This window comes from Phyllostomus discolor, chromosome 8 (assembly GCF_004126475.2).
Source record: "Phyllostomus discolor isolate MPI-MPIP mPhyDis1 chromosome 8, mPhyDis1.pri.v3, whole genome shotgun sequence".
Lineage (NCBI taxonomy): Eukaryota > Metazoa > Chordata > Mammalia > Chiroptera > Phyllostomidae > Phyllostomus > Phyllostomus discolor.
This window is the reverse complement of record NC_040910.2, coordinates 37,831,366-37,857,510: the sequence shown is the minus strand read 5'-3', so window position 1 is coordinate 37,857,510 and position 26,145 is coordinate 37,831,366. Positions and strand designations below refer to the sequence as shown.

At 57.4% G+C, this 26,145-nt stretch overlaps 1 protein-coding gene across 1 annotated transcript; it reads left to right on the top strand.

The window, feature by feature from the left end:
- Positions 1–2,573: 2,573 nt before the first annotated feature.
- REXO1 (RNA exonuclease 1 homolog) lies at positions 2,574–23,910 on the top strand. The gene is made up of 16 exons (XM_036032153.1): positions 2,574–3,088; positions 12,654–14,404; positions 15,454–15,558; positions 16,328–16,538; positions 18,347–18,501; positions 18,848–18,979; positions 19,096–19,219; positions 19,929–20,042; positions 20,175–20,312; positions 20,456–20,569; positions 21,224–21,297; positions 21,523–21,633; positions 22,174–22,289; positions 22,440–22,578; positions 22,730–22,850; positions 22,948–23,910. The coding sequence occupies exons 1-16, from the start codon at positions 2,932–2,934 to the stop codon at positions 23,034–23,036; spliced, it is 3,651 nt and encodes a 1,216-aa protein (XP_035888046.1). The 5' UTR covers positions 2,574–2,931; the 3' UTR covers positions 23,037–23,910.
- The last annotated feature ends 2,235 nt before the right edge of the window (positions 23,911–26,145 follow it).

Here is a 26,145-nt window from a genome sequence, read left to right as displayed (position 1 = left end):
CTAAGTACTTGTGTGGTTTTTCCCACTGCCAGCCCCCCACCAGCTGGTGGGCTCTGTCTCACCAGTGTGGTCCCAAGACTGCCTGCCTTCTGTAGAAACTGAGGCAGAGGGGTAGTGAAATCAGAGATGTGGTGGGGGTCTCGGCAAGTCCACAGTGGCTGGGACACAAAATAACGCCCTGCAGGAGCATATGCTGCCTTCCAGTGTCACCCATGCCTTGCTCAGCTGTGATGATCAGCCTTCCTTCCTGCCCCATTACCAGCTTAGCAGGTATGGTGCTGGGGGAGCCCAAGCCCCTCGGGCCATTTGTGGGAGTGCCCCCTTTTGTGTCCCAACAGGCTCTTATACGCTACTGTATGTTCCCAATTGGGAAGGCAGCTAGTGGGGGGGAGGGGCCCCTTAAAGAGGGAGGATTAGGGAGCGTTGAGAAGCTGGCTCAAGCTTTGAATTGCCTTTCTAGAAAAATGGCATCTAGATTCCAGTGGTCCCCAAAGCCATGAAAGCTGGTGGGGCTGCTGGTAAGCCAGTGCAGACCCTCTAGGGTCTTTTCCTGCTTCCAGGAAATCCATGGCCCCGCCATCTGTTGGTCGCTTGCTCCCGCCCAACTTCCATCAGGGTCCTGTCCCTGTGGCTGTCAAAGGCCGCTCCCATCTTGCGCACGAGCTCTCACCTTTACTTGAGGACGGCCTCCCTCGCACCCTCTCGCTCCTGCTCCACCCACGTTCTCTTTCTGCAGGAGTCTGCTCTGCTGCAAGACCAGAGACATCACTCCCTAGGGCCCTGTTCCCCTCTGGCAGGCTTTCCTGTTGCTTTGCAGCAGAGTTCCTGGAATGTGGGGTCCATGTGCACAGCCCCTTCCTCAGTCTCTCCTGGACTCACTCCCACCTGCCCCAGAAACAGCTTGAGGATGTCCCCTCCTGCCTCCTGAATGCTCTTTGGCATATGGACCTTTGACTTCCCTCAGCTTAGGTCCCCCTGTGTGCAGATGGCATCCTCAATCCCTCGCTAGCCCAGACCTCCCCTTGAGCCCCAGGACCCAGTGTTTCCAGCCCATCAGCAGGCTGCTCTTTGGCACTGCCCCTTTAGTCACTGGCAGCTGTGTCTTTCCAGGTGTGCAGGCCAGAGTCCTTGGAGTTACCCTTGATCGTGACTCTGTCTCACACATCCAGTCCGTCTGGAAAATTTCCATGAAGCTGTACCTTCAAAACCTGGCCGCAGCCCCCATCATTGTCCACATAGAGCAGCTTAGCCCCCTCCATCCTGGTCCCCAGCTCCCACCCTCACCCCCATAGTTGTCCTCCCCACGGCATCCACCAGAGGACCAATGTGAGCACCTGAATCAGGTCTTGCCCTTGCCCTTCCCCAGAAAGTTCACTCAGCAGCCAATATAAGGTGCCTGTGTGCACCTGAGTCAGATCCTGTCCCTCTGCCCACAGCTCTCCAGGGTTCTCACCTCCTCCTGGATAAAAGTCTAAGCTCTTGGGGCCCACAAGGCCTTGCAGGACCTCACTGCCCGCCTCCCCCTGCAATTTCCTCCCTGCCATCCCCTCCCTCTTTCCCCCTTGTTCACTGTGCTTTAGCCACACAGGCCTCCACACTGTTCCTCCAACACACCAGGAACAGATCTGCCCCAGGGCCTTGGCATGGGCTGTGCCTTCCGCCTGGAATGCTCGTTCCCTAGATGTCTGCTTGGCTCCTCTTTTCAGAACTCAAATCCCACTTTCCCCATAGGACTGTGTGGATAACTCCTTTTCCCAGTCCTACTTTATTCTACTCCCCCCCACCCCAGAATTTTGTTTTATTATGCTATTTCATTTACTTATTTCCTAAATTTCCTATTGTCTGTCTCCCCATCTGGAATGTCACCTCCATCAAGGTGGTGGTATTGCTTTGTTTACTGAAGTTTCTAGCAGGGAATAGATACTCGATAAATATTTGTGGAAGGAATGGCCAAGGCCAGTGAGCATGAATGAAGCACTTACTAGTGTGAGTTGAGGAATGACCTCATTGCACCTCATTAGTTCTCCCCAAGTTCTGAACATAGGCAACAAATTTACAGCATTTTAAAAACTAGTACTGAAACAAAATGGCACTCAGTTAAATATACCTACATATGTGTTCACAGCAGCACAATTCACAATAGACAAAAGGTGGAAACAACCCAAATATCTGTCATCTGATGAATGGATAAACAAAATATGGCTCAGCATAGCATCTAGGCCAGCTGACAGCAGGTGCTCAGTGTTTGGTGGACAAATGAGTAAATGAGAACAGGACTCCTCCTGTGTATCTGGGGATCTGACTGCCGACACGAGTCCAGGTGGGAGAAATTAAGCACTGACTGAGAGCCAACTGTATATCAGGGTGGAGGTTCAGTTTTAGCTTGGGTGGAGTTAACTCAGGCATTGGTGTTGCCGGGTTCAGGTAGAGGGCTCATTTTGTCCAGCAGAGGGCGCTCTAGGGGAACATGCTAATAAAAGCAAATTAAACGCAAATAGGCTATAGCTGGGCCCTGAAGGGCTTTTTTTTTTTTTTTTGTCAGGCGCGCCGTGGACAGCTTAGACGCTGCAGGGGCCTTGGGCTTAAGATGGCGCCACTGCCGCTGCGGAAGGATGGGCGGTGGCGCCGGCGAGTCTCCCGAAGGCCTCAGGCAGGACAATCTGCACACTCCACTCCATCTCTCTCGGCTGCCTGTCCAGGCCCATGGACTTGCGACTCGCCTCGATCTGGCGAGATCAGGTGTTTCTAGTCGGGCGCGCTGTGGACAGCCGTTCCCCGGGGCCTCGCGGCGGCGTCCCGGGGGCCTCTTGGGGCCTCGGAACAAGATGGCGGCGTCGGGGTCTGTGAAGCGCGGGCGGCGGCGACCGCGGTGCCCGTGAGGGACCGGGGGCCTGGGCGGCTCCCGGCCGGGGCCTCGCCGCGGGACGGACCATGCTACGCTCCACAGGCTTCTTCCGGGCCATCGATTGCCCCTATTGGTCTGGGGCGCCCGGGGGTCCTTGCCGGCGGCCCTACTGCCACTTCCGGCACCGCGGGGCCCGGGGCCCGGGCGCGCCCGGCGGCGGCGGAGCGGCGTCCCCCGCAGCAGGTAATGCCCGCCCGCTCGCCCGCCCCGGGCTAGGCTCCCCGGCCCAGGCCTGGACTCCATCGCCGGCGCTTCCCCGACTCTCGTTCTCGGCGCAGCCCCTCCCCACACTGTAGCGGGCAACATTCCTCCAGTCGGGACCCGGACTACCCACGGTAGCCCGTGTTTCTTTTCGCTCTACTTTTCTGGCTGCAGCTTACTTAGCAGCGCCTACTGAATTTCACGCCGAGTGTCAGACTCACTTGACAGGAACGGGAGGGGAATAGGCTCCCAAGGAACGCCTTGTTTTGGGTTGAGCAGAGAACGTTAATGGATTTGCTTCTCTATATATCATGATGGTGATTGTCAGTGTCACGGCAGTTTGGTGACAGCTGCGAGGGATCTGGCAGGGATTCTTGTAGGAAGTTTGAGATTTGAACTGAGACGTTAGTATCTTCTGGCCATAGGTTTCTTTTCTTGCTGAGGTCGCTTTACTTTTTCAAGCATCACCTCTGTGTTCCTCCCTGGAAGCTGTGCATCCAGGTGTGGCTCCAGGCCCCCAGGGAGCCCTTATGGAGCCAGGGCCACCAGGCTTCTGGGATTGAAGCTTAAGGCCTCCCAGGAGGGAGCCTTCACTACTGCTGTGGTTGGGTGGTTCTATTGTTTTGATTGTTTTGTAAAGATGGGAGTAAGGTGTTCTGGGTTTACAAAATAGTCCTCTGTAAATGTCACCAGTGCAGAGTTCACTTCTAGAATTAGGTGTATTACCAGTACAAAGAACCTGGGTTTCTGTTTGTGGTTCAGCCCCACATAAACCCCTCCATTCAAATGTTTTTTTCAGGACTCAGAGTAATGTTTATTTTAAAAACGTTAGAGAGGACCAAAAAGCCAAAAGAAACATGTTTTGTATGAGTCCTTGATCTGCCAGCTTACTATCCTTCCTCCCAGTCTTAAAAACGACAGGCTTTGTTTTTTCACGAAAGTTGTGATCCTGCCGCATTGACTAAGTAGGATTCTGTTTTCTGAGGCCCCACAGTCCCTAGTGAGGCGAGAGGCCATCCCTGGTCTGTGGTTCCCACACAGGGCGGCCCCTCCAGGTGCCTGGAAACTAAAAACCTGCCCCTCACCCAGATCCAGGCTTGGGTATTTTAGGATCCTTTGCTTAACGTCGATGAGTAGAGCAGTGAGTCTCTTGGTCCAGGCCTTGACAGGTGGCCCATGGCCTGGGCTCAGGCTGGCGGGAAGTGGGTGGTGAGTGGGTGGGGTGCATGGAGGGACTAGGGAAGGTGGTTGCAGTAAGAGGGACATGGATGTGTCCTGCAGAGTGTGCATTTTACTTGTGCTGCAATTTCTCACCTGAATGAGCCTGCTGCCTTCCCAGGAGACACTGGGAAATGTCTGGGCATATCTGTGGTTGTCACCAATGGCAGTGCTGCTGGCGTTGAGCGGGTAGAGGCCAGGGATACTGCCCAACACCCTACAGCGCCCAGGATGGCTCCTTTCCCTACACCCACAAATTTACCAGGCCCAAATATCAGTGGTACCAATGTGATCAGTGTCCCAGCAGTGTCCTGTTGTGTATTTGGGGATGGGATGGGTGAGTTCCCCAAGGCCTATGGGGATGACAGACTCCGCAAACACTGCCTCCTTTAGCTCCTCAGGCCCAGAGGCTAGAGGCACAGCAGTCCAAAAACCCTGGGTGGGGACCCTAGCTGGGTCCCTCGGTTGGTTGGAGCATTGTCCCAATATGCCAAGGTTGCAGGTTTGATCTCCAGTTAGGGCACATACAAAAATCAACCAATGAATGCATAAATAAGTGCAACAACAAATCACTGTTTCTCCTTTTCTCCATCTCTTAAAACAAACAAACAAACAAACAAACAAAACCCCAGATGGGGTTCTCTTTTCCCCAGAGGCTCCAATGGAAGAGTTGGGGTGCCCTTTGCATTTTCAGCCCCTGTGATGGAGTGGAGCCCCAAGTTAAGGCATTTTGCATTACCTTTCTATTGTGTAAAGAGCCAGCCCAGGAGGGGGCCAACCTGGCCTCCCACTGGTCAGTGTTATTTGCCTCAGTTATCTCTTCTGCAAACTAGGTCCCAACAAAACAGCAGTACTGCCTCCGCTCCGCAGTCTGATGCCACTGAGCTGCAGAAACCCTTCTTCCTGCTTTTTCGTCCTCCTCCACTCCCACCCCCCCAACCTCAGAATCCTCTCTACAAAATAATTTCCAGCACATAGTTTGTAAGCTGAGTAGTGGAAGCTGGGGGGAGCTGAGTAGTGGGTGCCTAGGAGTTGGGTTTGTCATTCTTTGAGCTGCACACGTGCAACAGGTGGAGTCTGGCTGGTGTGGTCTGATTCAGGACAGAGTGGAACACAGAAGGAAATGAAAAGTTCAGAGGAAGGGGCTGGTCTGGGCTAGTCCTGGCAGATTCAGACTGAGATTCACAGAGGTGTCTCCTGGCCACCAGCCTCCTTCACGCCAGCCAGGTCCTCATGAGTCCCTGCAGTGGTAAGCCTGTACTGTTTGAAGGAGTAGGGACATGTGCTGGCAGTTTGGGAGCAGTCAGTTCTGTGGCTTTCTCTGGGCACCGGGTTTTCTGGAGATGGCTATGTGGAATGCCGGTTGGCAGAGATAAGTGGGTGGCAGGCAGGATTGAAGGCCGAGAAGCATTCATGGGGGAACTGCCCTCCAGCTTGCTGCTTTAGTTGGCTGGAGGAGAACAGGATGGGAAGCTGATGGGGGGGGCCATAATCTGGATGCCCTGAGGGGCGGGAGTTGACCATTTCACAAACTATGGCCTTGGCCTGGAACTGCACATGCAGGTACACCCAGGCCTTCATGTCATCTGAACAATCAGGAGCTGGCGCTGGGGCCCTCCAAAAGGGCTCTTCCAGTTCTGTGTGAATTCAGTACATATCTGTGGACCAAGCAGGAGGGCTCTGGATTCCTGTCCAGAATCACAGATATGGGCCGGGGTCCAGAGAGAGAGCAGTTGGCACGTGGGGTTGTAGGGAAGTCAGGGGAGTGTCCTCATGCATGTGGTTACTGATCTGGGCTTTGAAGGATGAGTAGGAGTTTTACCTTGTGTTGGAAGCAGGTTGGGAGGATTCTGGTTAGGGAGACAGTGCATTGAAAGGCCTGGGATGCTCTCGTGCTCTGTGGTTTGGAAAGGCATAGGAGGGGGAAGGGGAGGCTGTCCCCTAGCATCATTGCCACCCCCAGCAGTCCTGGCAGGAGTCCCTGTTGTCACACTGACTTGTAACTTGTCCTTTTCTAGCACAGGCCCTGGGAGAGCCCCTGCAGTATAACCAGTCTGTGCCAAAGATGGGAGATTGGGGGACTCAGCCAGTTAGCTTTGCTCTGTGGCTGCTGGGAGCTGTCTGTCCTGAAGGGACTCTCTCTTCTGATCACCACAAAGGCTTGTGTCCTTGGGAGTGGATGTGCTCCAGGCATTGAGGGGCCTATGGCTCTTGGTCAGTATTTCATTCACTCGCTCATCTTTCACTCATTCATCTCACAGACCTTTGCAGACATTTGTACTGGTCAGCTTGGGTGCAGAGAGGAGCCGGGGGGTCAGTGTGTTGCACTGCTAGACAGAGGAGGCAGGGCCTGGAAGGTGGCTGGGAGGGAATGTTCAGAGGGCACTGGAGCACATTTACTCCAGGCACATCCTGGTGATGCTTGTCCCTGAGTGTCCCAGAGGCCAGATCCATCCCCACATACCTGATAGTCACGTATCACAGTCACTTGTATGGAGAGACCAGTATCCCCTCCTCTGGGAGTGTGGCCCAGAGGGCCCTCACAGAGCAGGGGTGTGGGCACTGTTTCAGGAGCCAGCCCTGCATCATCCCCTCCCCAGCACCTGCCTGCAGAGTGAAATAATAAAAGCCAGTGTGCTCACGTGCAACCCCTGTGTGTGGACTCTTTCTTAGGGGATGTAGCTGGCTTGCCCCCTCGCCTTGGTCCCATGTCCTGGGACTGCCTGTAGGAATGCACCCCTTCGTCTCCCCTGGCTGAGGTGCGCCTTCACCTGACTTCACTTGGAACATCTGAAGGTGTTTGGAGTTGCTAGGTCTCTGTGCTGGGTGCAGGGTGCTCCTGGGAGCCTGTGTGGTGGAATAGGTGACCCCAGAGTCACCCACTAGAAAGAAAACCTACATGTTTGGTGAGTTGGAGATACACTGGGGCCAGGAAGAGTGGGAATGCTCTATTTTGAAGCTTTTTTATTGGGCCCACTGAAGCAAATCGTTCCCTCGTGGACTGTGAGGATGGATAGGTGCGAAGGAGAGAAGGCTGCCTTTCACCCCATCCCCAGGGTGCCTATCCTTACCCTTGCAGCCCTCCCTTCTGGTTCTTCCCCTCAGTTTTTATGCTGTTCTGCATATTTCTGCAGATTTTGAAGCATAGCCTGTTGTGGTTACAATCCAGGCTGCTCAGCCTCAAGCAGTAGGAGTTTCGAGGGCAGACTGCCCCAGGATCAGGATTTGGGAGCAGGGTGGTCTGACAGCTAGTGTAATTACTGATGCCAGGGTGGCTCTGGGGGCACAGAGAGAATGGGCTTGGTGGTAGCCCCAGGTCTGGCTGGTAACCCTCTTTCCTTCCCCTGGAGCTGGCTGTGTGGTGCCTCCTGCGCTGAGGCCCTGACCTCAAACTATTTGCAAGGTGAGGCTAGAGCTGAGGGAAAGCTCTGGGGGGCACTAGGGGAGGCTGTTGGGATCTGAGCCTCAAACCAGTATCCCAGGTCCTCCAGCATCGTCACCAGTCCCAGAGACAGATGTGGACCCTGCCAGGCGGGGAGGAGGACTCCAGACCCACCTGCTTCTTTAGGTGCAGCCGGCCTTAGCAGGGACATGTCTCAAATGTCCCCCTTGTACACCTGGGAACACATTTCTGGTGGCCTGAATGTTCACTCCCCAAGTGTTTGGGTTGCCCTGGGCAGTGTGGGGCACTCTCTTTTGGTTCAGAATAGGTGAGTGGTCAGATGCCTTCATTGCTAGGCTTCAGGCTCCTGGCCTGTCCAGTGGGGCATCCCAGTGTCCAGGAGTAGGGGTGGTGGGGGGGCCCAAGAGCAGAGAGGCTGAGCCTGGGGGGAATGAATGGTGGCCAGACCCAGGGGGTTACTCTGCCTTCCACTGAGGGTGCTGTCTGCCAGATCCTGCTTCCCAGAAAAGTCCCAAGTATGGAGCCCTCTGACCCTGAGCCCTCAGCCTCAACCCCCGCACTTGTTCTACCACTACAGCCTTAAGGAATGTCCTTGGTCTCCTGGCTCCACCTCAAGGCCACTGCCACCCAGAGTGGGTCTAGTCCTTGACTAGTCTTAATCTCCCCGCTTATCTCCTGTGCAGCAGGGACTGTGTCTCTTCCTGGTGTCCCGAGTGATCAGCAGGCTGTGACTGCCACCTGCGTTGTAGGAGTCCCTGCTGGGGTCTTACCCGGTGTGAGCCGGGGGACCCCTGTGCAGTCCTGCACTTATCCTCATTCCTTGGGCAGACTCTGGAGAAAAGTGGCAGGGGACGGTCGGGCCTTTAAAAGGCAGAAACGGGTCATCTCCGAGTGGGGTCTTTACACTTAGTGTCTTGTTATTGACTCCACATGCAGCAGTGAGAAAAGTGTGCCTGTGGTTTCTGGAACAGGGTGTGGTGGAGCAGGGGGGTCAGGAAGGAGCAGAGGTTGGGAAGGCCAGAATGGGGAACAGTTGTTTTTGTTTGTTTGTTTTTAATTTTATTTTAGAGGGGAAAGGAGGGAGAAAGAGGAGAGAGACATACCGATTGGTTGCATCTCAGTACACGCCCCACCTGGGGATTTAACCCACAACCCAGGCATGTACCCTGACCCAGAATCAAACCAGTGACCTTTCAGTATGCAGGATGACACCCAACCAACTGAGCCACACCAGCCAGGACTGGGGAAGGGTTTTTTTGCAGAGTATAGGTCTGGAGAGTTTAGAGGTGGCTGCCAGGATGGGGAATGCCTGTACCTGTCTTGTTTGTGGGTCAGCCTGTTGGGGTTTGGTGGTGTTCTCCCAGCTCATGCCCTGGCCTGCGTGGGTTTCCCATCCAATGCCCCATGACCCCAGCAGCTCGGGGAAGAGGCCTGGTCTATGCTGTGCTAGACCTGCCTCAGAAGCTGATGACCAGTGTCTCTGAGCGGGGTCGAGGCCACTAGGGAAGCCGTTCTGTCCTTCAGCCAAGCCAGGTCCTGGTGGGTGTGCAGTGCTGGGTACACAGAGCCAAGCACGAATGACCAGGGAAATGTGAGCTGTGGGGCCTGGAAGAGGCCTTTCCATATCTTTCCCCCTCCCTGATCTGGTGAGGGGCCTTCCCATGGGACATCCCTCAAATGACCACCAGGCAGGCCCTTCACCTCATGGGCGTCCCTGGGACTGGGCAGCAGCAGATCCCTCCCCCATCCTGGAGTAGGGGGCGGGAACCAGGCCTGGGAGTGTGACTTCCCAGAGTATAACACCCTCATCCAGGCCTTTGAGGGCTCTACCAGCCATCCCAAGACTACTTCCTTTGCCAAAAAACAGCCCAAATCTTGTTTATTAGAAGTGTGCTTTCTGGTGTGAACCCTCAAAGGAGCACTGTTCCCTTCCATCCAAATTAATCCCCAATAATTGAAGGACCCCTTCCAGGATGCCATTGGTCCTTCCTGACCTCAAGGGTCACCTGTGAAGTTGCCTTCTGACTGCCCCCAGGGTTTGCAAACATTTTCTTGGGAGTTTCTCCAGTTCTGAGAGGTCCCCTAAAGGACCTGGTCCTTCAAGGCGGGTGGAACAGGGGGCGAGATGTATCTTCTGCATTTGTGTCCCTTCCCCCAACCCTCAGCTAACCTTGGGGTGGCTCAGGGGCTGAGCTTTGGGCCTCAGAGCTACAGCAAAACTCCTGACAGCTGTGTGCTGGAAGCTCCCAGACCTGTCTAGAGCCCCTCAGGCTGATAACATAGCCTTATGGTACCAGTGGGGAAACAGGTCCCAGAGAGGGCAGGGTCAGGACCTTGGCATAGGCCTTCCTTAAGCAGTTTACTTTGCCCTTTGGTGCAGCAGGTGGGGCAGGAGACAGCTCTCATCTGGGACTGAAAATGCCCTGCCCACCTTGGCAGAGCTCCTGGGTGTACGATGAAGGACTAGGGCCCAGCCAGGAGCTGTGTCCCTTCAGAGTGAATGCCTTGGACCCCCAAGTGCACCGTCCTTCCCACCTGACAAGCTAGTTCAGGTGGGGGCTGCCTGAAAACTGGAGGTGGTGGAGCAGGTGTAATGGCCCTTAGGAAGGATGCCAGTACAGGCTTTCCTTGAGAAAGCCAGAGCTGCCTCTGGGCCACCAGGGCAGCAAGGCCAGGCGGCCTCAGGAATTTTGCACGGCCCCCACTCTCCTCCCTCCCAGGGCACAGTGCTTCCTCCACCACACTTCTAAAACACAGGGAAAACCATTTTGGTTCAAATCTAAAGTGGCTGGAAATCCTCAAGCTCTGCACTCTGACCTCCTAACCTTGGAGAAGGGCTGAGGCCTTCATGCTGATTTGCCTTTGGCCCTTTGTGGGCATGGTTCCTGACCCCCATCCATTGGTCCCACCAACCTCCCACTAGGTGGGCCCTTGCTCCCATTCGCCACAAGGAGGGTAGGGTGGGGCTGAGCCATCTTACCCCGAAGAAGGGAGTTAGGGAGTGAGGTGGACTGGGCTGGACGGGAGACGCACCCCCCCCCCCCCCCCCCCCCGCAGAGATCAGCGCAATCTGACAGATCCCTCTGTGGGCATGCCCAGTAAATGACCCCAGCTTGTGGCTGGTGGCCTTGGCCTGGGTTCCTCCATTCTGCTGGCAGCTAGGACTTGGGGGAGCGAGGGGACATTGGTTCCTAATGTTCATGCAGGTGAGTGCTGAGCTGGGGTGGTCTGCCATTGTGCATAGAGACTCATCCTGGGTCAGGGTGGGCTGGGAGGGTGACCTCAACCCCACTGCTGGGGCCTTTAGCTTTCCCTCAGAATGGTCCCTGCACCTTGTCCCTCACTGGGGGCACAGGGACTGGGAGCTTTGACCCAGGGTCCTCACACCCCCACATCCTCAGCTGTAATGTAGGGGGCATGAAGTAGCTGCTCCCACTGTGAACTCCCCAAAAGGAAAGCCCCTGGCGGTAGTTTTGGCGCTGGCACCCAGCTTTGTGTCGTTCTCCCTCCTGTCTCCTGCCCCCAGCCCTGGTGCATCCTCTGTGGTCTGAGGTATAGATTCATGCTCTTTTCTCCTTTCCAAATACAGTTTCAAAAATAGGGTCCAAGTTAAAAGCCTTATTGCACGTCTACAATGAACCTCTCCCTCCCTCTTCCCTTTCCTGAAGGCAGCCCAGACCCAGCTGCTGTCCCCTGCAAAGCTTGTCACCTGTGGGCAGCCAGCCAAGCGGGCTTCTCCCTAAATGAGGTTGCGTGAGTTTCCTGGGGCTGCTAAGGCAAGTCACCACGCCCTGGGGACCTTCCAGCAGCACAGATTGATTCTCTGACAGTCCTGGAGGCCAGATTTTGACACTCGGCCTCACAGGTTAAGCCGAGGAGCGGGCAGGGCTGGCTCCTGGAGGCTCTGGGAGAGTCAGCTGTCATTCTCCACCCCAGGGCAGGAACCCCATTGGCCTTTTCTTTAGGGATGTTGCAGAATTACATCCGATAGAAGTTCTAGTGATGGACACTTTAAACTCAGGAATTTTTATGGTAGATCAATATATTTGAATATGTACATTACTCCTTTCTTGAAACGTCATCCTTTATTTGCTCACGTGTCACTGAAGATGTCTGCATCTCTGTCTATAAGTGAGTCCTTGAGGTTTGTGCCAACACTGGTGGCACTGGGGCTGTGCTGACCTCTAGTATGTGCTTTTCCCTTTTTTACACCCATGGGATCACCCCACAGATTGCCTTCTGTCTCTTGTTTTCTGTTAAAAAGTGTCCTTTGCCCACAGTGCTACTTAGTGGTGGACATTTCAGTGGTTTCCATTTTCTTGGTTGTGCAGACACAGCTTGGCAGACTTTCCTGCAGGTGGAGGTGTAGAGCAGAGCCTGCACACCTCAGACCCTGCTGGGCGGGCTGTGTCTACATCCCTTCCACCCTCAGACCTGAACTGCAGAGCTCTGAACACACTCCCCCTCCACCCTGCTGAGCATCTCCGTGCCCTTCGACTTGCCTGGGTATCAGGCCTCCTGTGGCATCTTCCCAACTCCCCAAAACAGGATGCAGTGTGGCATGGCCTTGGTGTAGGCATGCCCATCGGGAGTCCCGCCACCATCTCATCCCGGCTTCTGGGTCTTAATGGTCTTATCTGTCATGTCTCCACCCCTTCCAGTTGTCCCAGGGGCCACACCAGTCTCTTGACCTCGTGGCTGTCCCTGGGGCCAGGATTCTAAACCCCTTACCCCACTTATCAGCCTCTGCAGATCCCTGCATGGAGGGCCCCTTTGGAATCCTGCTGTGCAAGCCAAGCCTGGGCGGGGGTCTGTTCCTGCTAGGTTCTGGAAGGCCAGTTCTCTGGGTAGAGGCAGATTGCTGGCACACATAGCTGCTACTTCACAGGCCTGCTCACTGCTGTTTCCTCCCTCTTACCGTTCCAGGGCTTTGTTATGACCCGTACAACCCTGAGCTGCCCAAGCCCCCGGCACAGAGGGAGAATGGTGTCCTGGGCAGAGGGGACGAGCCCCACTCAGATATCCTGGAGCTGGAGCTGGTCAACCAGGCCATTGAGGCCGTGCGCTCTGAGGTGGAGATAGAACAGCGGCGGTACCAGGAACTCTTGGAGACAGCCCGTGAACATGTCTCTCCCGAGGTCCCTGCCCTGGCGCCCCACGGCCCTACCACCAGCCTGGATGAGGACACCTTTCCACTGTCCTTTGATTACAACCCTGGTGGCCGAGGCCTGTTAAGCCCCAATGCCAGCTACCAGCCCACTCCCCTCGGCACCTCTGCTGAGCTGGGCAGCAAGTACTTGCTGGCCTCTTTGGACCCAGCTCAGGGCCATGGCAGAGGGGGCAGTGGTGCCCTGGAGTACATCCCCAAGGCCATGAGCCAGCCTCGGCGGTATAGCCGCCCAGTCTCTAGCAGCAAGTACGTGGTAGATGATTCTAAGCCATCCACTGACCTAGAGTATGACCCACTGTCCAATTTCTCTGCTCGGCTGCTCAGCAGGGCCAGCTCCAAGGATGACCGGGCGCCCAAGCGGCCCCGGGGCTCCCGTGGCAGCAGTGAGCCCTACACACCTGCACTAAAGAAGCCCTGTGACCCCTTCAGTGGCTGTGATGCCAGGTTCTCTGACTCAGATGATGATGCTGCCACAGCTCTGGGGGACAGGCCTGCCACTGCCAGCCCTCTGAGGGCCCAGGCAGGAGCTGAGAGCAAGGGCCCCAGCAAGCCAGGCTCCAGGGAGGGCCAGGAGCCTGAGGAGGGTGGCCTTCGGGAGACCAAGGAGATGGCGGTGCAGTACGATGTAGGGGACCTCAGGCAGCCTCCCAAAGGCCTCGATGGGGCATGTCCAGCCAAGTCCAGTTCCCCTCCAGCCACGACCTCAAAAGAGTGCAGTGGCCCCAAGAAGGGAAGACCCAAGAAGAAGAAAAGTGAGGTGCTGCCAGCCCCCGGGCCCACGGATGGTATCCGGAAAACAGACAGGGGTAAGGATGGAGAGCACAGGAGGCCAGCTGTGAAGCCACATGCAAACAAGAAAAGCTCACAGGCCGGCAGTGTCCAGCGCAGGGCAGAGCGGCCCCAAGGGACCAAGAAAAAGTCATCTCTGGCAACCTCAATGGCCAGCTCAGGAAAAGGTGTGAATGACCAGCTGCGGCCACAGCCAAGCCCCAGCCCCACTCGTGGAGCTGCCCCCCAGCTGCTGGACAAGATGGGTGGGAAGTCCCCACCTGGGAAGCTGGTAGAGCGGAAGGCCCACTCACTGGATGAGGGCACCTCCCAGACTGCCCCCAAGCTGCAGAGGCGAACCCTGAGCCATGCAGACCTCTTCGGGGATGAGAGTGAGGATGAGGACCCCGGGCCCATGGCACCTGGATCGTATCCCCCTGCCCTCCCCAGCCTCAGTTCCAGCTCCGACTCCGACTCGGACTCTAGCCTGGGCCTCTCAGCCACGCGGGGGCCACACAAGCGCCTCAAGGCCTCCCTGCACCCCTCACCTTGTCGGGCCGCTGCTGCCTCCTCTTCTTCCTCCTCCTCCTCTTCTTCCTCTGGGGCAGGCACAGATGTGGACTACTCTGCCCTGGAGAAGGAGGTTGACTTTGACTCTGACCCCATGGAGGAGTGCTTGCGCATTTTCAATGAATCCACCTGTGTGAAGACAGAGGACAGGGGCCGCTTGGCCCGGCAGGTGAGAGTCTGGGCTGGGATCAGGAAGGCTGCTGGGCTCTCCGTCCCCAGCGTCTCCCTGTGACTGGAGTCTCAGTGCCAAGATGGAGATAGCCTCTTAACTCGTTCAAAATTCAGCAATCCTTGGTGGCTGCTTGCCGCCCTCCTGCACCCTATCCAGAAAGAGAACGCTGGCTTATGGCCCATTGGCCAGCTTCTGGCCTACCTGATGGGGCCCCTGCGGCCGCTTCCAAGAGTGTCAGGCAATGGGGTACTGGGTATCCTCAACCCCCACTCCCTCTTCAGAGTTCCTCTCCCCGTTCCCCAACCCCTCTCCTCCTCTCAGTCCTTCTCCATCCCCTCTACCTTCCACTACTTTCTCTCTCCTCCCCACTACCTCTTGTCTCCCTCTTCCCTGACCCCTTCTCTCCCCTCTTCTCTCTTCCCTCCCCTTTCCTTCCTCTCTCCTTTCCCCTCCCTCCTCCGACCTTTCTCCCAAACCTTTGCCAGCCTCCGTCTGTCTCCTTGTCCCATGTCCCCATGTTAGCCACCAGAGGGCGCTTGCTTTAAACAGCAGGACACAACAGTCCCTGCACAGAAACCTCAGGAAACTATTCTCTGTGGGGTCTCAGAGTCTGACCCTGGGCTCCTTGTTAGTACCATTCCGTTCACAGCCCTTTCAGGCATTGCCATCTGATTTCATTCTCTTGGTTCCCACATTTCTGAGCCTTGCCCTGGGCAAGGTGGGCAGGCAGATAGGCAGGTGGGTAGATGAGGGAGGAGAGCTGGAGGCAGTTTGCCCATGAAGGGCTGGGCACACCTGCAGCACTCTTCCCCAGTGCGGCGTGGAGAGTGGGTTCAGGACTGGGCCAGCCCCCAGGGTCCTTGGCTGGGGGGCACTGATTCTGTTTCCTTACCTGTAAAGTAGGGCCGGGAGAGCCTCTGGGCCTGGAGGTGAGGACCCACATGTGATATAGAGCCGCCCTTCCCACCCTTGATTTCCAGGCTGTATAGGTGTGGGTGGTGAGGCCAGAGGAGGGAGCCTTACTAAGGGATGATTGTGTGTTCCAGCCCCCCAAAGAAGAGAAGGTGGAGAACAAGGAGCAGTTGGGTCTGACCACTCTGTTCCCTGGCCAAAAGAGAAGGATCTCTCATCTCTCCAAGCAAGGCAAGGAGGTAAGGGTTTGCTTTGGGGTGGAGGCTGGCGGGAGGGAAAGTATCTCCTGTTTGCAGAACAAGGTTGATGGGTTCCTTTGTCAGATGTGGTCCGGCGCTCCCTGTGTCCTGGCAGAGAAGTGCCTGGGGCCCCCATCCAGTCTGAGTTGTGTTCCATGCTTGGGGGGAGTCCCAGAGCAGGGAGAGTGTGATGAAGGTGAGCCCTCCCCCAGGGTCACGCTGCCTGGCCTCTGCCTTGCTCTGAGCTGCGCTATGTGATCTTGGGCAAGTGGCCAGATGTCTCTGAGCCTTGGATTCCTCCTCTATGGCCAGAGGATGGGCCCCACGCTCTGAACTCGGAGCTCCCTCCTGTTGATTCAGTTCTGAGGGAGGCCTGGGACTCTGGAAGCCAGTCCAGAGAAGATTAGATCAAATGGGGTTGGGTCAGCATGCCAGTCGAATCAGGGGCAGGGATTTCTGCCCGCCCCATGCCTATATCAGGGCTGAAGGCACAGCCTGGGCTCTTAGATGCCAGAGGCCAGGGGAGCAGGGCCATGCTGGCACCTGGGACGACTGGGACAATGTGAGCTTGAGGGCCATAGTGCTGAGCTGGTTCCCACCAGGGTATCTGCAGGCTCTGCAGGTGGAGCTGGGTACATCCTGCCCAGCCTCAACCCTGGAGCCCCTGCCTCCCTACCGGTGGCTCTACCATCAGCCTGTGGCCCCTGGTGGCCTGCTCTGTGTGCTGCACCCCCCATACAGCTGGGTCCTGGAATTTCTCATCATTCAGCCAGAGCCCGTGAGGAGAGGCCCGCTGCCCCCCACCCGGCTTCCCACTGCCCAGGAGGTGTGCTACCGGCGAGCTCAGCTGGCACAGAGGGAGTCAGCCAGCTGGCTCCAGGCTGCTCAGCGGCCACCCGAGAAGCCATCCTCTATTCACATTGCAGTTCCTGGAGAGAAGAGGAGGATTGCCCACGTCCCCAATCCCTGCCTGGCTACAGGTGAGTCCTGGGGAGATCTTGGGAGGTGAGGCACCCAGTGTACCTGCATTGGTAACCTTGAGCAAGGCCTGGCCTTAGTGTGCTTGTCTGTAAAATGGCAGTGTCTCCCCGACTGTCAGCAGGAGGCTAAGGCAGGACTGGCATGGTGCTCTGGGCTTCTTCTGGCCTTGGTGTTGGCAGTGGGGGCTGGCTATGGAGAGTCTGAGGGTGTCTGTCTGCCAGACCCAAGCCTCTTCAGTTCTGGCCTCCCGCCTCCCTCCAAGGCCCTGACCTAGAGGTCACCTTGTAGCCCTCCCGTTCTGTCCCTGCCTAGTCTTTGTGTCCCTGCCTCCCCCGGGTTCCCAGAGTATTGGAGGCCGGTGGCCTGGCAGGGATTGGTCTCTTTGTAGGCACTGGGCTCCAGATGGTGGTGCTGGGAAGAGGGGCCGGCCTGGGGCTGTAACCCAGGGTCCCAGGCCTTAATTGAACTGGACCAGCTGATCTGGCAAAGGGCTGGGGCATGTATTTGCTGCTCATCTGACTCTCAGGGCCTCTTTTCCCAACTGGGCCTTGTCTGAAAGTGGAGCTGCACACTCAGTGGGAGTGTCTCTACTTGGTGGTAGCTGGAGCTGAGGAAACGTGCCAGGCCAGACCCCTGGAGTCACCTGGGAACCTCTTCAGATGCAGGCTCGGCCTCCCTAGCCCAAAGGTCTGCCCACTCTGGGACGTCCTTGCTGCTAGTTTAAAGAACCCCTTGAGTAGCCAGCTGAGTGGGTGGTCAGGTTCTACCTGGTGGTCCCATAGGCATAGCTGTCTACAGCTGTCCCCTGGTTTTCCTTAGTGTGTCCAGACCCTGATCCCTCTCTCCCCAGGGTGCTAGGGTTAGAACGATGACAGGCATGGTTGTGGGTTTAGCTCAAAGAAGGGAGATTGCACCCTGAGACATGTAGAGTTTCATAAATCTGCGCCTTTTGCATTCAGCCGTCCACAGTCCCTGCTGCAACAGCCGGCATTCCTGGCTCTCCTGAGCCTAGATGGTTCTCCTGGAGTTTTGGGAGACCCGCCCAGTGCCGCACGCTTGTACTGCATCTGCCTGAGTCTAAAATCTGAAAAGTGCATAGACCTCCCTTCCTTCCTGTGGGGCCTGCACGGCCAACCCTGGCATGGGATTCACAGGAGCCAGGGACCTGGGCCCTCCACTCCATGCCTTGGTCTCCTCATCTGCTCCTGTCCCTCCATCAGGACTGAACCCAGGCTCAGAGCTGGTCAGAGGGCCCCTGTGCACACACACTGGGAGATGCACCTTTCCTGGCCCCACTGCCCCACCTGGAGCCCTTGGAAACAGCCCTAACTCTAACCCTCCTTTCTGGGGGTGGGAGACTGGTTTGTGACCTCACCAAAGAGGGTGGAGAACACAGAAGCAGTGCGGGCAGGCCGGCTGGGTCACAATGACCAGGCCGGGGCATCCCAGACCCTCTGGTCCTCAGTCCAGGAACCAGGACCTTTCCTCCCTCAGATGTCAATGCTTCGGAGTCAGGGGCCGGAACATGTGGCAGAGGCTTCCCATGCCCCCAGCCACTCGCCGGACCACCCTGCTGGCTTTCGCAGCTCCATTTTTGTGTCCCCTCTCTCAATGGACTTGCCCAAAAGCAGATAGAGCCTAATGTCCTTCCACAGCCTGTGTTCCCACCCCTCGCCCTCCACCCTGTGCTCTGAGATGCACATCCTGCTGATGCTGAACGACCGCAGCTGCCTAGTGCTCTGCAGCTCAGTGATGGGTGTGCTGTCTTCCTGCACTCACATCCCCTGTCCCCCGCCGACCTCCACAGGTGCCAAGAGGACCCTCGCAGCCAGCAGCAGCCAGCCTCCCAATGGCCTTGAGCTGGGCAGCCAGCCCCTGAAGACGCGCACGCTGTCAGGCATGGCTTCCAAGACCACCAGCACCATCACCCCCAAGCGCGTGGCGCACAGCCCATCTTTACAGGTATTGCCCCTTCCCGTGGGAGACGGCATCCCACTCGTGATGCGCCCAGCATCACAGGCTTGCTTTTCCCTCATCCTGATCCTTTGTTTTCTGTTAGGTTCGTTGCCTTTCACTTTTTAGCCTAGTTTTGGTTCACAGAAACATTGAGCAGAGAGAGAGGGCAGAGTACCATGGGCCCTCCCCTCTTGTCAGCACTGGGATAGTCATGCCTTGGCACCAGCCAGCCTCTGATGACCCTAAGACCCAGTTTCCAGCAGGCTTCCCCCTGTGTAGATGGGGTTCCAAGAAGTGTGTCAGAGGACCAGGCAGGGCACGCTACCCTCCACTGTTTCTGTGTCCCCTCCAGAGTTTAAAGAAGCCCGTTATTCCAAAAGAGTTTGGGGGCAAAGTCCCCACCGTCATCCGTCAACGATATCTCAACTTGTTTATTGAGGAATGTCTCAAGTTCTGCTCCTCCAACCAGGAAGCCATAGAGAAGGTGGGTGACCCTGGGAAGTGGTGGCCAGTGTCTGGGAGCTGCAGGGCCAAGACCTGGGCAGCGGGGTTAGGACCACCCATTGGGATGTCCAGGAATGAGTGGCATCTCATCCCTAGGCGCTAAACGAGGAGAAGGTGGCCTACGACCGCAGCCCCAGCAAGAACATCTACCTGAACGTAGCTGTGAACACCCTCAAGAAGCTTCGGGGCCTGGTCCCCAGCACTGTGCCTGGTCTCAGCAGTAAGTCGGGCAGGGTGGGGGCAGCCTGGGTGTTGCATCTAGAGGATTCAGCCCCACACCTCCCGCAGAGAGTGGCTGGGACCCTTCTGGCAGCCTTTCTGCCGCTCTGAGTGGTAAGATTCTCAGACAAAAGGCCCCTGGCTGTCAGGCTCTGTCTAAGCTGGCATTGGCCTCATGCCCTCAGAACTGCCTCTTCTTGCTTTTAACCACCCTCCTCCTCTGAGAACCTCCTCCTCTGAGAGCCGGGTCTCTCCAGCAAGGGGCCGCCAGCCTGCTAATGGGGCTGCCTCTTCAAAGCGCGCCCTGCCTGCTCTATGCATTAACCTGGGGAGACGTTTGTGGTGCCTCTCGAGGGCGCATTAAGCCATCAGCAGGCGCTTCCCTGTTCTGTTCGCGGCTAGGCCCCCTCCATCCACTTCTCCTGGCCGAGATGGCCATTATATCTCATGTTAAATTCTTTCCCTACAAGGGTGAAAATCCCGCCCATGGGGAGATGAGGGGGAACAGGGGCTTCCAGGCAGCCTGAGGCCTGCTGGTCCTGAGTTAATGTGTGGGGGGGCAACTGGCTGAGGGTCACATGAGGTCAGGCCTCCCCTGACTCTGGGTGGTGACCAGGTTGTCCTGGAAACAGGGCACTGAGGAAGTGGGGGAGCACTTGGGAGGGACGGGGGATGCTCAGCCTTGTTTCGCCTTCTCCTCCCGCTTCTAGAAACCAGTGGCCGGAGGGTGGTGTCCCATGAGGTGGTGCTGGGGGGCAAGTTGGCTGCCAAGACCAGCTTCTCACTCAGCCGGCCAAACAGTCCCCGTGTGGAGGATCTGAAAGGTGAGCCTGGCTCCTCCAGGGCACAGTGCCTGTCCCCCACCCCTGCCCCACCCTTCCAACCACTGCCTGCCCCTCAGGTTGGCCATCCTTAACCTCACCGTGGGGTTGATGGCCTGTCCTGGTCATCTGCAGGGGCTGCCCTGTATGACCGCCTCAAGGAGTACCTGCTCACTGAGGACCAGCTCAAAGAGAACGGCTACCCCTTCCCACACCCCAAGAGGCCAGGGGGCGCTGTCATCTTCACCGCCGAGGAAAAGCCACCCAAAGACTGTGAGTTGCCTCTTGCCCCTGTGCTCCTTTTAGGGTGCATGGGGGAGGCCGTCCGGGTGCAGGAACCAGCGGGTGCAGACACAGAAAGGCTCAGGCGCGGGGCCCGCCTGACTCCTCACCTGTCCTCCTGTCTGCACCCCCAGCCTCCTGCCGGGTCTGCTGCCGCTGTGGCACCGAGTACCTCGTGTCCCCCTCTGGCCGGTGTGTGCGCGAGGAAGAATGTTACTACCACTGGGGGCGGCTCCGCCGAAACCGAGGTGAGACTCAGGCCTGTCCCCCACCCTCTGATCCTCCCCAACCCCTTTTTAATTTTCTCTCCCTTAGTTGGTACTTTTTGACAAAAGTAATGTGAAAATCTTCTGTTACAACATTTAGACAGATAAAGGAAGGCCTCCTCACAACCCCGTCACCCCCGCTTGCCCTTCTTCAGTACATAAGCGCTTGTGAGAAATACGTGGGTGTTTGGGAACAATGGGTTTGTCCTGTCCTGCAGCTGTTAGTTTCGCTTAGTGGCTCATGTGGCCGGGTTCTCACCCACGGGAACGCACTGGTCTCCTGGAGCGCTGGTGGCTGCCTGCAGACCCACCCCTGGGGGCACACAGAGGGTCCCCTGGGGTGCTGTGTTTCCTTGGGCAGGCCCCAAGGAGACCCGTGCCTGCACGTATCCTTGCTGATGGTGTGGGGGAGGGGCCGTGCAGGGTCAGCCCCCTGTCCCAAGTCCTCTCTCCCCTGTAGGTCCTGGTGTCCCCCAGGAATAGGGATAGAATCCCTGGCCTCACAGGGGCCACTCTTCAACCTAGGGCTGGGGTCCCCTCTCCTGGGAAGCCCCTGCCTGCCCAGGCAGAGTGGATGTCAGCAACTGCCTGCAGGAGATGTGAGAACACTGCCACTGACCTCTGTCTCCCTTGCAGCGGCGGGTGGCTGGGAGACTCAGTACATGTGCTGCTCAGCTGCCATTGGCTCCACTGGCTGCCAGGTCGCCAAGGTAGGTCTCCTGGGCCCTGTCGATGCCTCCTCATCCTGGGAATATCCTATTCCGTCCTGATAGGAGCAGGTTAGCCTGCTGGCCTCTCCTGTCCTTTGGTTTATCTGCTTTGGAAAGGGGAGTTTAGTCTGGTCCTGTGAACTTGGCCTTGTTGGCTTTTCCTGAGGTCCCCTCCCCACCCTCTGAGCCTCCCACACTCACCTTCCTTCCCCTCCCCCCTCTCAGCAACATGTGCAGGATGGCCGCAAGGAAAACCTGGAAGGGTTCATGAAGACCTTTGATAAAGAGCTTCCAGAAGATGCTCACCCTGGAATCTATGCCCTTGACTGTGAAATGGTGAGTCACCTGGCCGAGACTTGCTGAGGACTGATGGCCCTCGTGAGCTGCAGGGGCCTTCCTGCCCCATGGGGCTGTCCCGGCTCCTCCTCCGGAAGCTTTGGGCCAGTGCAGGACTTAGGATAACAGGAGCGGGTCAAGAGCCATGAACAGCAGTTGGACCCACCTCCCTGTGGGTCACGCCGTGTCTGTAGCTCTGAGGCTCATTGCCAACCTCTGCTCAGAAAGGGCTTTTCTCGTCACCGAGTAGACACTCTCACCTCATCCCCAGCACACACCACACGCCCTGGGCACAGCCATGCGTGCTCATGTCCCCTCTGCACTCGGATGCTGTGTGGGCTTCACGTGCACAGTGTAGGCTTTGGGGGAGGGCGCCTGGTGCGTGCCTGCTCTGACCCCTGGGCTCCTAGGCCTCTGCTGCGGAGCTCTGGAATCGGGGCGGCCTTCTCATGAGCACTGGGCTGGGGGGTGTGGTCATTGGCACCCAGGGAGGGAGGCAGGCTGTGGGGTGTGTCTGAGCTGCATCCTTCTGGCCTGCAGTCCTATACCACATATGGCCTGGAGTTGACACGCGTCACGGTGGTGGACACTGACATGCAGGTTGTTTACGACACCTTCGTCAAGCCGGACAATGAGATTGTTGACTACAACACAAGGTGCGGCCTGACCCTGAAGGACCTGGGATCCCAGGGTGGGAACCCCATGGTCCACCGGTGTCCAGTCCCCCTGACCCTGATGCAGCTCATGGGTTGGGGACCTCTGGTGTCCTCCCAGCCACCCTAAGTTCCCTGCCCTGCCTGCACCAGGTTTTCTGGGGTGACTGAGGCTGACCTTGCCGACACAAACATCTCACTCCGGGACGTCCAGGCCGTCCTCCTGAGCATGTTCAATGCCAATACCATCCTTATTGGACACAGCCTAGAGAGCGACCTGCTGGCCTTGAAGGTATCCTGGCCTCCCAGGCTGCATTCTCAGAGGGCGAGTGGGGCTGTGGGTCAGTGACCAGGCACGCTGCTCTGGAATCCCAAGCCCTGCCCACCTTTGAGGGCCTCCCGGGGTCCTGGACCCTACCCGGACTGGCCGGCTGTTCCCACAGGTCATCCACAGCACTGTGGTGGACACATCTGTGCTCTTCCCACACCGCCTGGGCCTCCCCTACAAACGCTCCCTGCGGAATCTCATGGCTGACTACCTCAGACAGATCATCCAGGACAACGGTGAATGATGTGGCGAGCGGGGGGCAGGGTTGGGGCTTGGCAGAGGCAGGGTGGGGCCCCAGGGCTGGCTCGCCCTGACCCTCTGCCCACTCCACAGTGGATGGGCACAGCTCCAGTGAGGACGCCAGTGCCTGCATGCACCTGGTGATCTGGAAGATTCGAGAAGACGCCAAGACCAAGCGGTGACCGCCGCCTGCCCACCTGCCCTCCTGCTTCCTGCCTCCCGCTGCCCTGGCCCGTCCTCTAGCCCCAGGCTTCTTCCAAAACAGTGCAATAAATTTTGAGAGCTAACCCTGTCCATGTCACCAAGACATGGGAATGGAGAGCACGGGAGGAGCCAAATGGCACTCAAGACCCAGCTCAAGACATACATGGAGGCCCAGCCCATGTGGCCCCTTGTGCCCTCCCTGCCTCTGCCCCAGGCTGCTGTCATTTGGAAACTGCTGCTGCCGACCAAGGAGGCTGGGACCACCTGCCTGGCACACCAGCCAGGCCCTGCTTTTGTCCCCATCAGTGACCTTTGTAGGCTGACCACCTGCTCCTCCTCCCTCACCTTCCAGTATCCAGTGGGCTGGGTGGGCTTGTCACAGGTTTGTTTGGACAGGGGTTATCTTTTTTTATTTTGTATTGTTATTTTTAATTTAAACCTGATGACTTGCATAGTTCCCCACCCCCACACACACCTGGAGGAGCAAGACCCCGGTGCTGCCTTCCCTCCTGGGGGGGATGGGGGTTGGGGGGGCGGGAGCAGTCAGCTGGTGCCTCCACAGCCACCAGGACCCGAGAATCCAGCCTGGCCTGGGCCCGGTTGGGTGAGAACTGGCCTCCCCCAGCCGTCCCCCCAAGTCCTTGACCTCTAGGAACCAGGCCAGCCCCTCCTCTAGCCCCCAGGGCCTGGCCCTCCAGATGTCCCCAGAGCCCTGGTGTGTGGACACTCCCATTGGAGCCCTGCCCTCACCTGGGAGCTGTCAATGCCCACAGCCCTTCCCAGTGTCCCAACCCCCTTTCCCTCACCCCCAGGCAGGGACAGAATAAATGTTTGTATGGATTTTAGATGTAATGGGGTCCAGTAGTGTTCTTGGTGCCAGGTGTGACTCCACATACTCTGTGGAGGTCATTGTCCCCAGGCCAGGACTTGCCCCAATGGTGGGGGCAGGAAAGCCACCCAGGCTGCCTCCCGGGCCCTGCACCCCCCTCCCTGCTCTGGGCATGCAGTGCTCCCCTGCAGGCCAAGGGCCCTGGGCATTGCGGATGGTCAGGGTCTGTTACTCCTCCAGTCCCTTGGTGGGGGCCGGCAGCCACGTTCTGTGAGAGGCTGAATGTCTGGGAAGCCACCACGGAAAGGGCAGGGTGGCCATGGTCTGCTGTGTGCCGTTTGCCGATCCCTAGACATGTGCATGCCTGGTTCCCTGTGTTCACCCTGTTTATGTGTTGCTTTGGCTCTTGGGGTGTGGGAGGGCCAGGGCTGTTCAGGATTTTTTTTAAAAGCATATTTGCCCTGACTGAGGGTTGAACCCTCAATCTAGGTATGTGCCCTGACCGGGAATCAGACCCCCAACCTTTTGGAGTGTGGGACGACACTATAGCTGAGCCACACTGGCCAGGGCAAGATTCCACTTTTACGTTGTTCAGAGTGAAAAGTGAGGCTGAGGATATGGGGAAGAAGATGCTGGGGTCCTCGAGTCCTGATGTGGGAGAGCACAAAGGCACTGGGGGGAAGGCTACCGTGAGGAGGCCTGCCACCCGGTCACTCGCTTTTGCTAAAGGCCAAGAGGGCAGGATCCCGGGTTGAGGACATGGCAGCCCCTCACCTAGGGGTTTCCTGGACTGTGGCTGCTTTGGATTTCTCCTCCAGGACCTGAGGGCTTTGGAGGGGGACAGCGTTTGGTCCAGTCAGGCCTCTGCCACTGTCACATCCCTCTGGGACCAATCTTGTAACCAGCGGACGTTGACCTTCCTCTTCTGTAAATAAGAGTTTTCTAAGTAGGTGGTGCCAGTGGCTTCACAGAAGCATGTTTCCATGTGGTATCTGTACCCCTCCTCAGCATGAGTGAGGGGAAGCTGGGAGAGGAGCTCCCCAATTCAGGAGGTATACAGGCTTACAGCTTGCGGAACCTGTTGCCTCTTGGAGGCCAAAACCCATTTCTCACTGGTCTGGAAGCTCCGCTGCCCGCTGTTGCTATCTCAGGGAGAAAGGTCCCCTGACCCCTCGTCACACCTGCACCCAGCAAGATCTCTCCTAAAGCCTCTTCCCCGGGGTCTTTCTCATTAACCGCTGGGTAGGGCTGGATTAACATTCTCGGAGTGGATGAATGAATGAATGAATGAATGAGAGGTTTACTTGGCACTCCCAGAGGCCAAGCAGGATGTGCAGACCCACCTTTCAAAGAAATGTGATTGAGAAGTTGCTGTTCACCCATCATTCACTCACCCATTTGCTCATGGGCGATGCTGGTACTTCAGGGGCACTCAGCCCAGGTAGGAAGAAGACACTAGGGCACAGAGTCAGACACAGGCACCCCTGTATGTTGGGTCAGGACTGGGCCAGAGTGAAGGACCCCAGGGCTGGGGGGAAGTGCCCAGAGCCCACTGCTTTCCTGATCTCCGCGCTTCAGGGGCCTCCAAAAAGTGAAAATGTGAAACACAGAGCTAATCATCTCCCGCGCCCCCCAGTTTGCCCCACCCCCATAAGCCCCAACTCTCAAGGCGACCCTAATTTTAGTAGCATTCCCTTCCACACACCCTTCTGCCCTGACTCAGTTCCCCATCTCCAACAGGAGGCGGCTTCAGCCTCACCACTGTCTCCCACCCCATCGCCTCCTTCAGGAAGATCCCCCGAAAGCCCATGCTGCTCACTCAGTGGGCACAAACCAGGGCAGAGCCTTATGGGTTTCCTCCAGGTATGGGGATAGTCTCAGTGGCTCTAACGGCCGGCCCTAGCCCGGCGCCTAACACTGCGCCTGCGCATAGGAGATGTGAAAACCCAGGCCCTCAGACTTGCAGTTACCTACGGGTGCGTCCTTCCTCCGCCCCTAGGCCCATACCTGCCCCGCCCAACCTCAGCAGTCTCCAATCCCCCTCACCCAGGACCAGCTTTACAAGATCCTGCCCCTAAAGGACTGGCCCCTTAACACCCTGTAGCTATTAAGACACGCCCCCTCATCGCCCGTCCAGTTGCCTAAGACCCCGCCCACTGACCACCGCAGCCCCGGACCCACAACAGCGGGCTCGCCCCTGAGCAGGCACCACTCCAGAGAACCCTCCCAGGCTCTGCCTCTGCCCTCGCTCCGCCCAC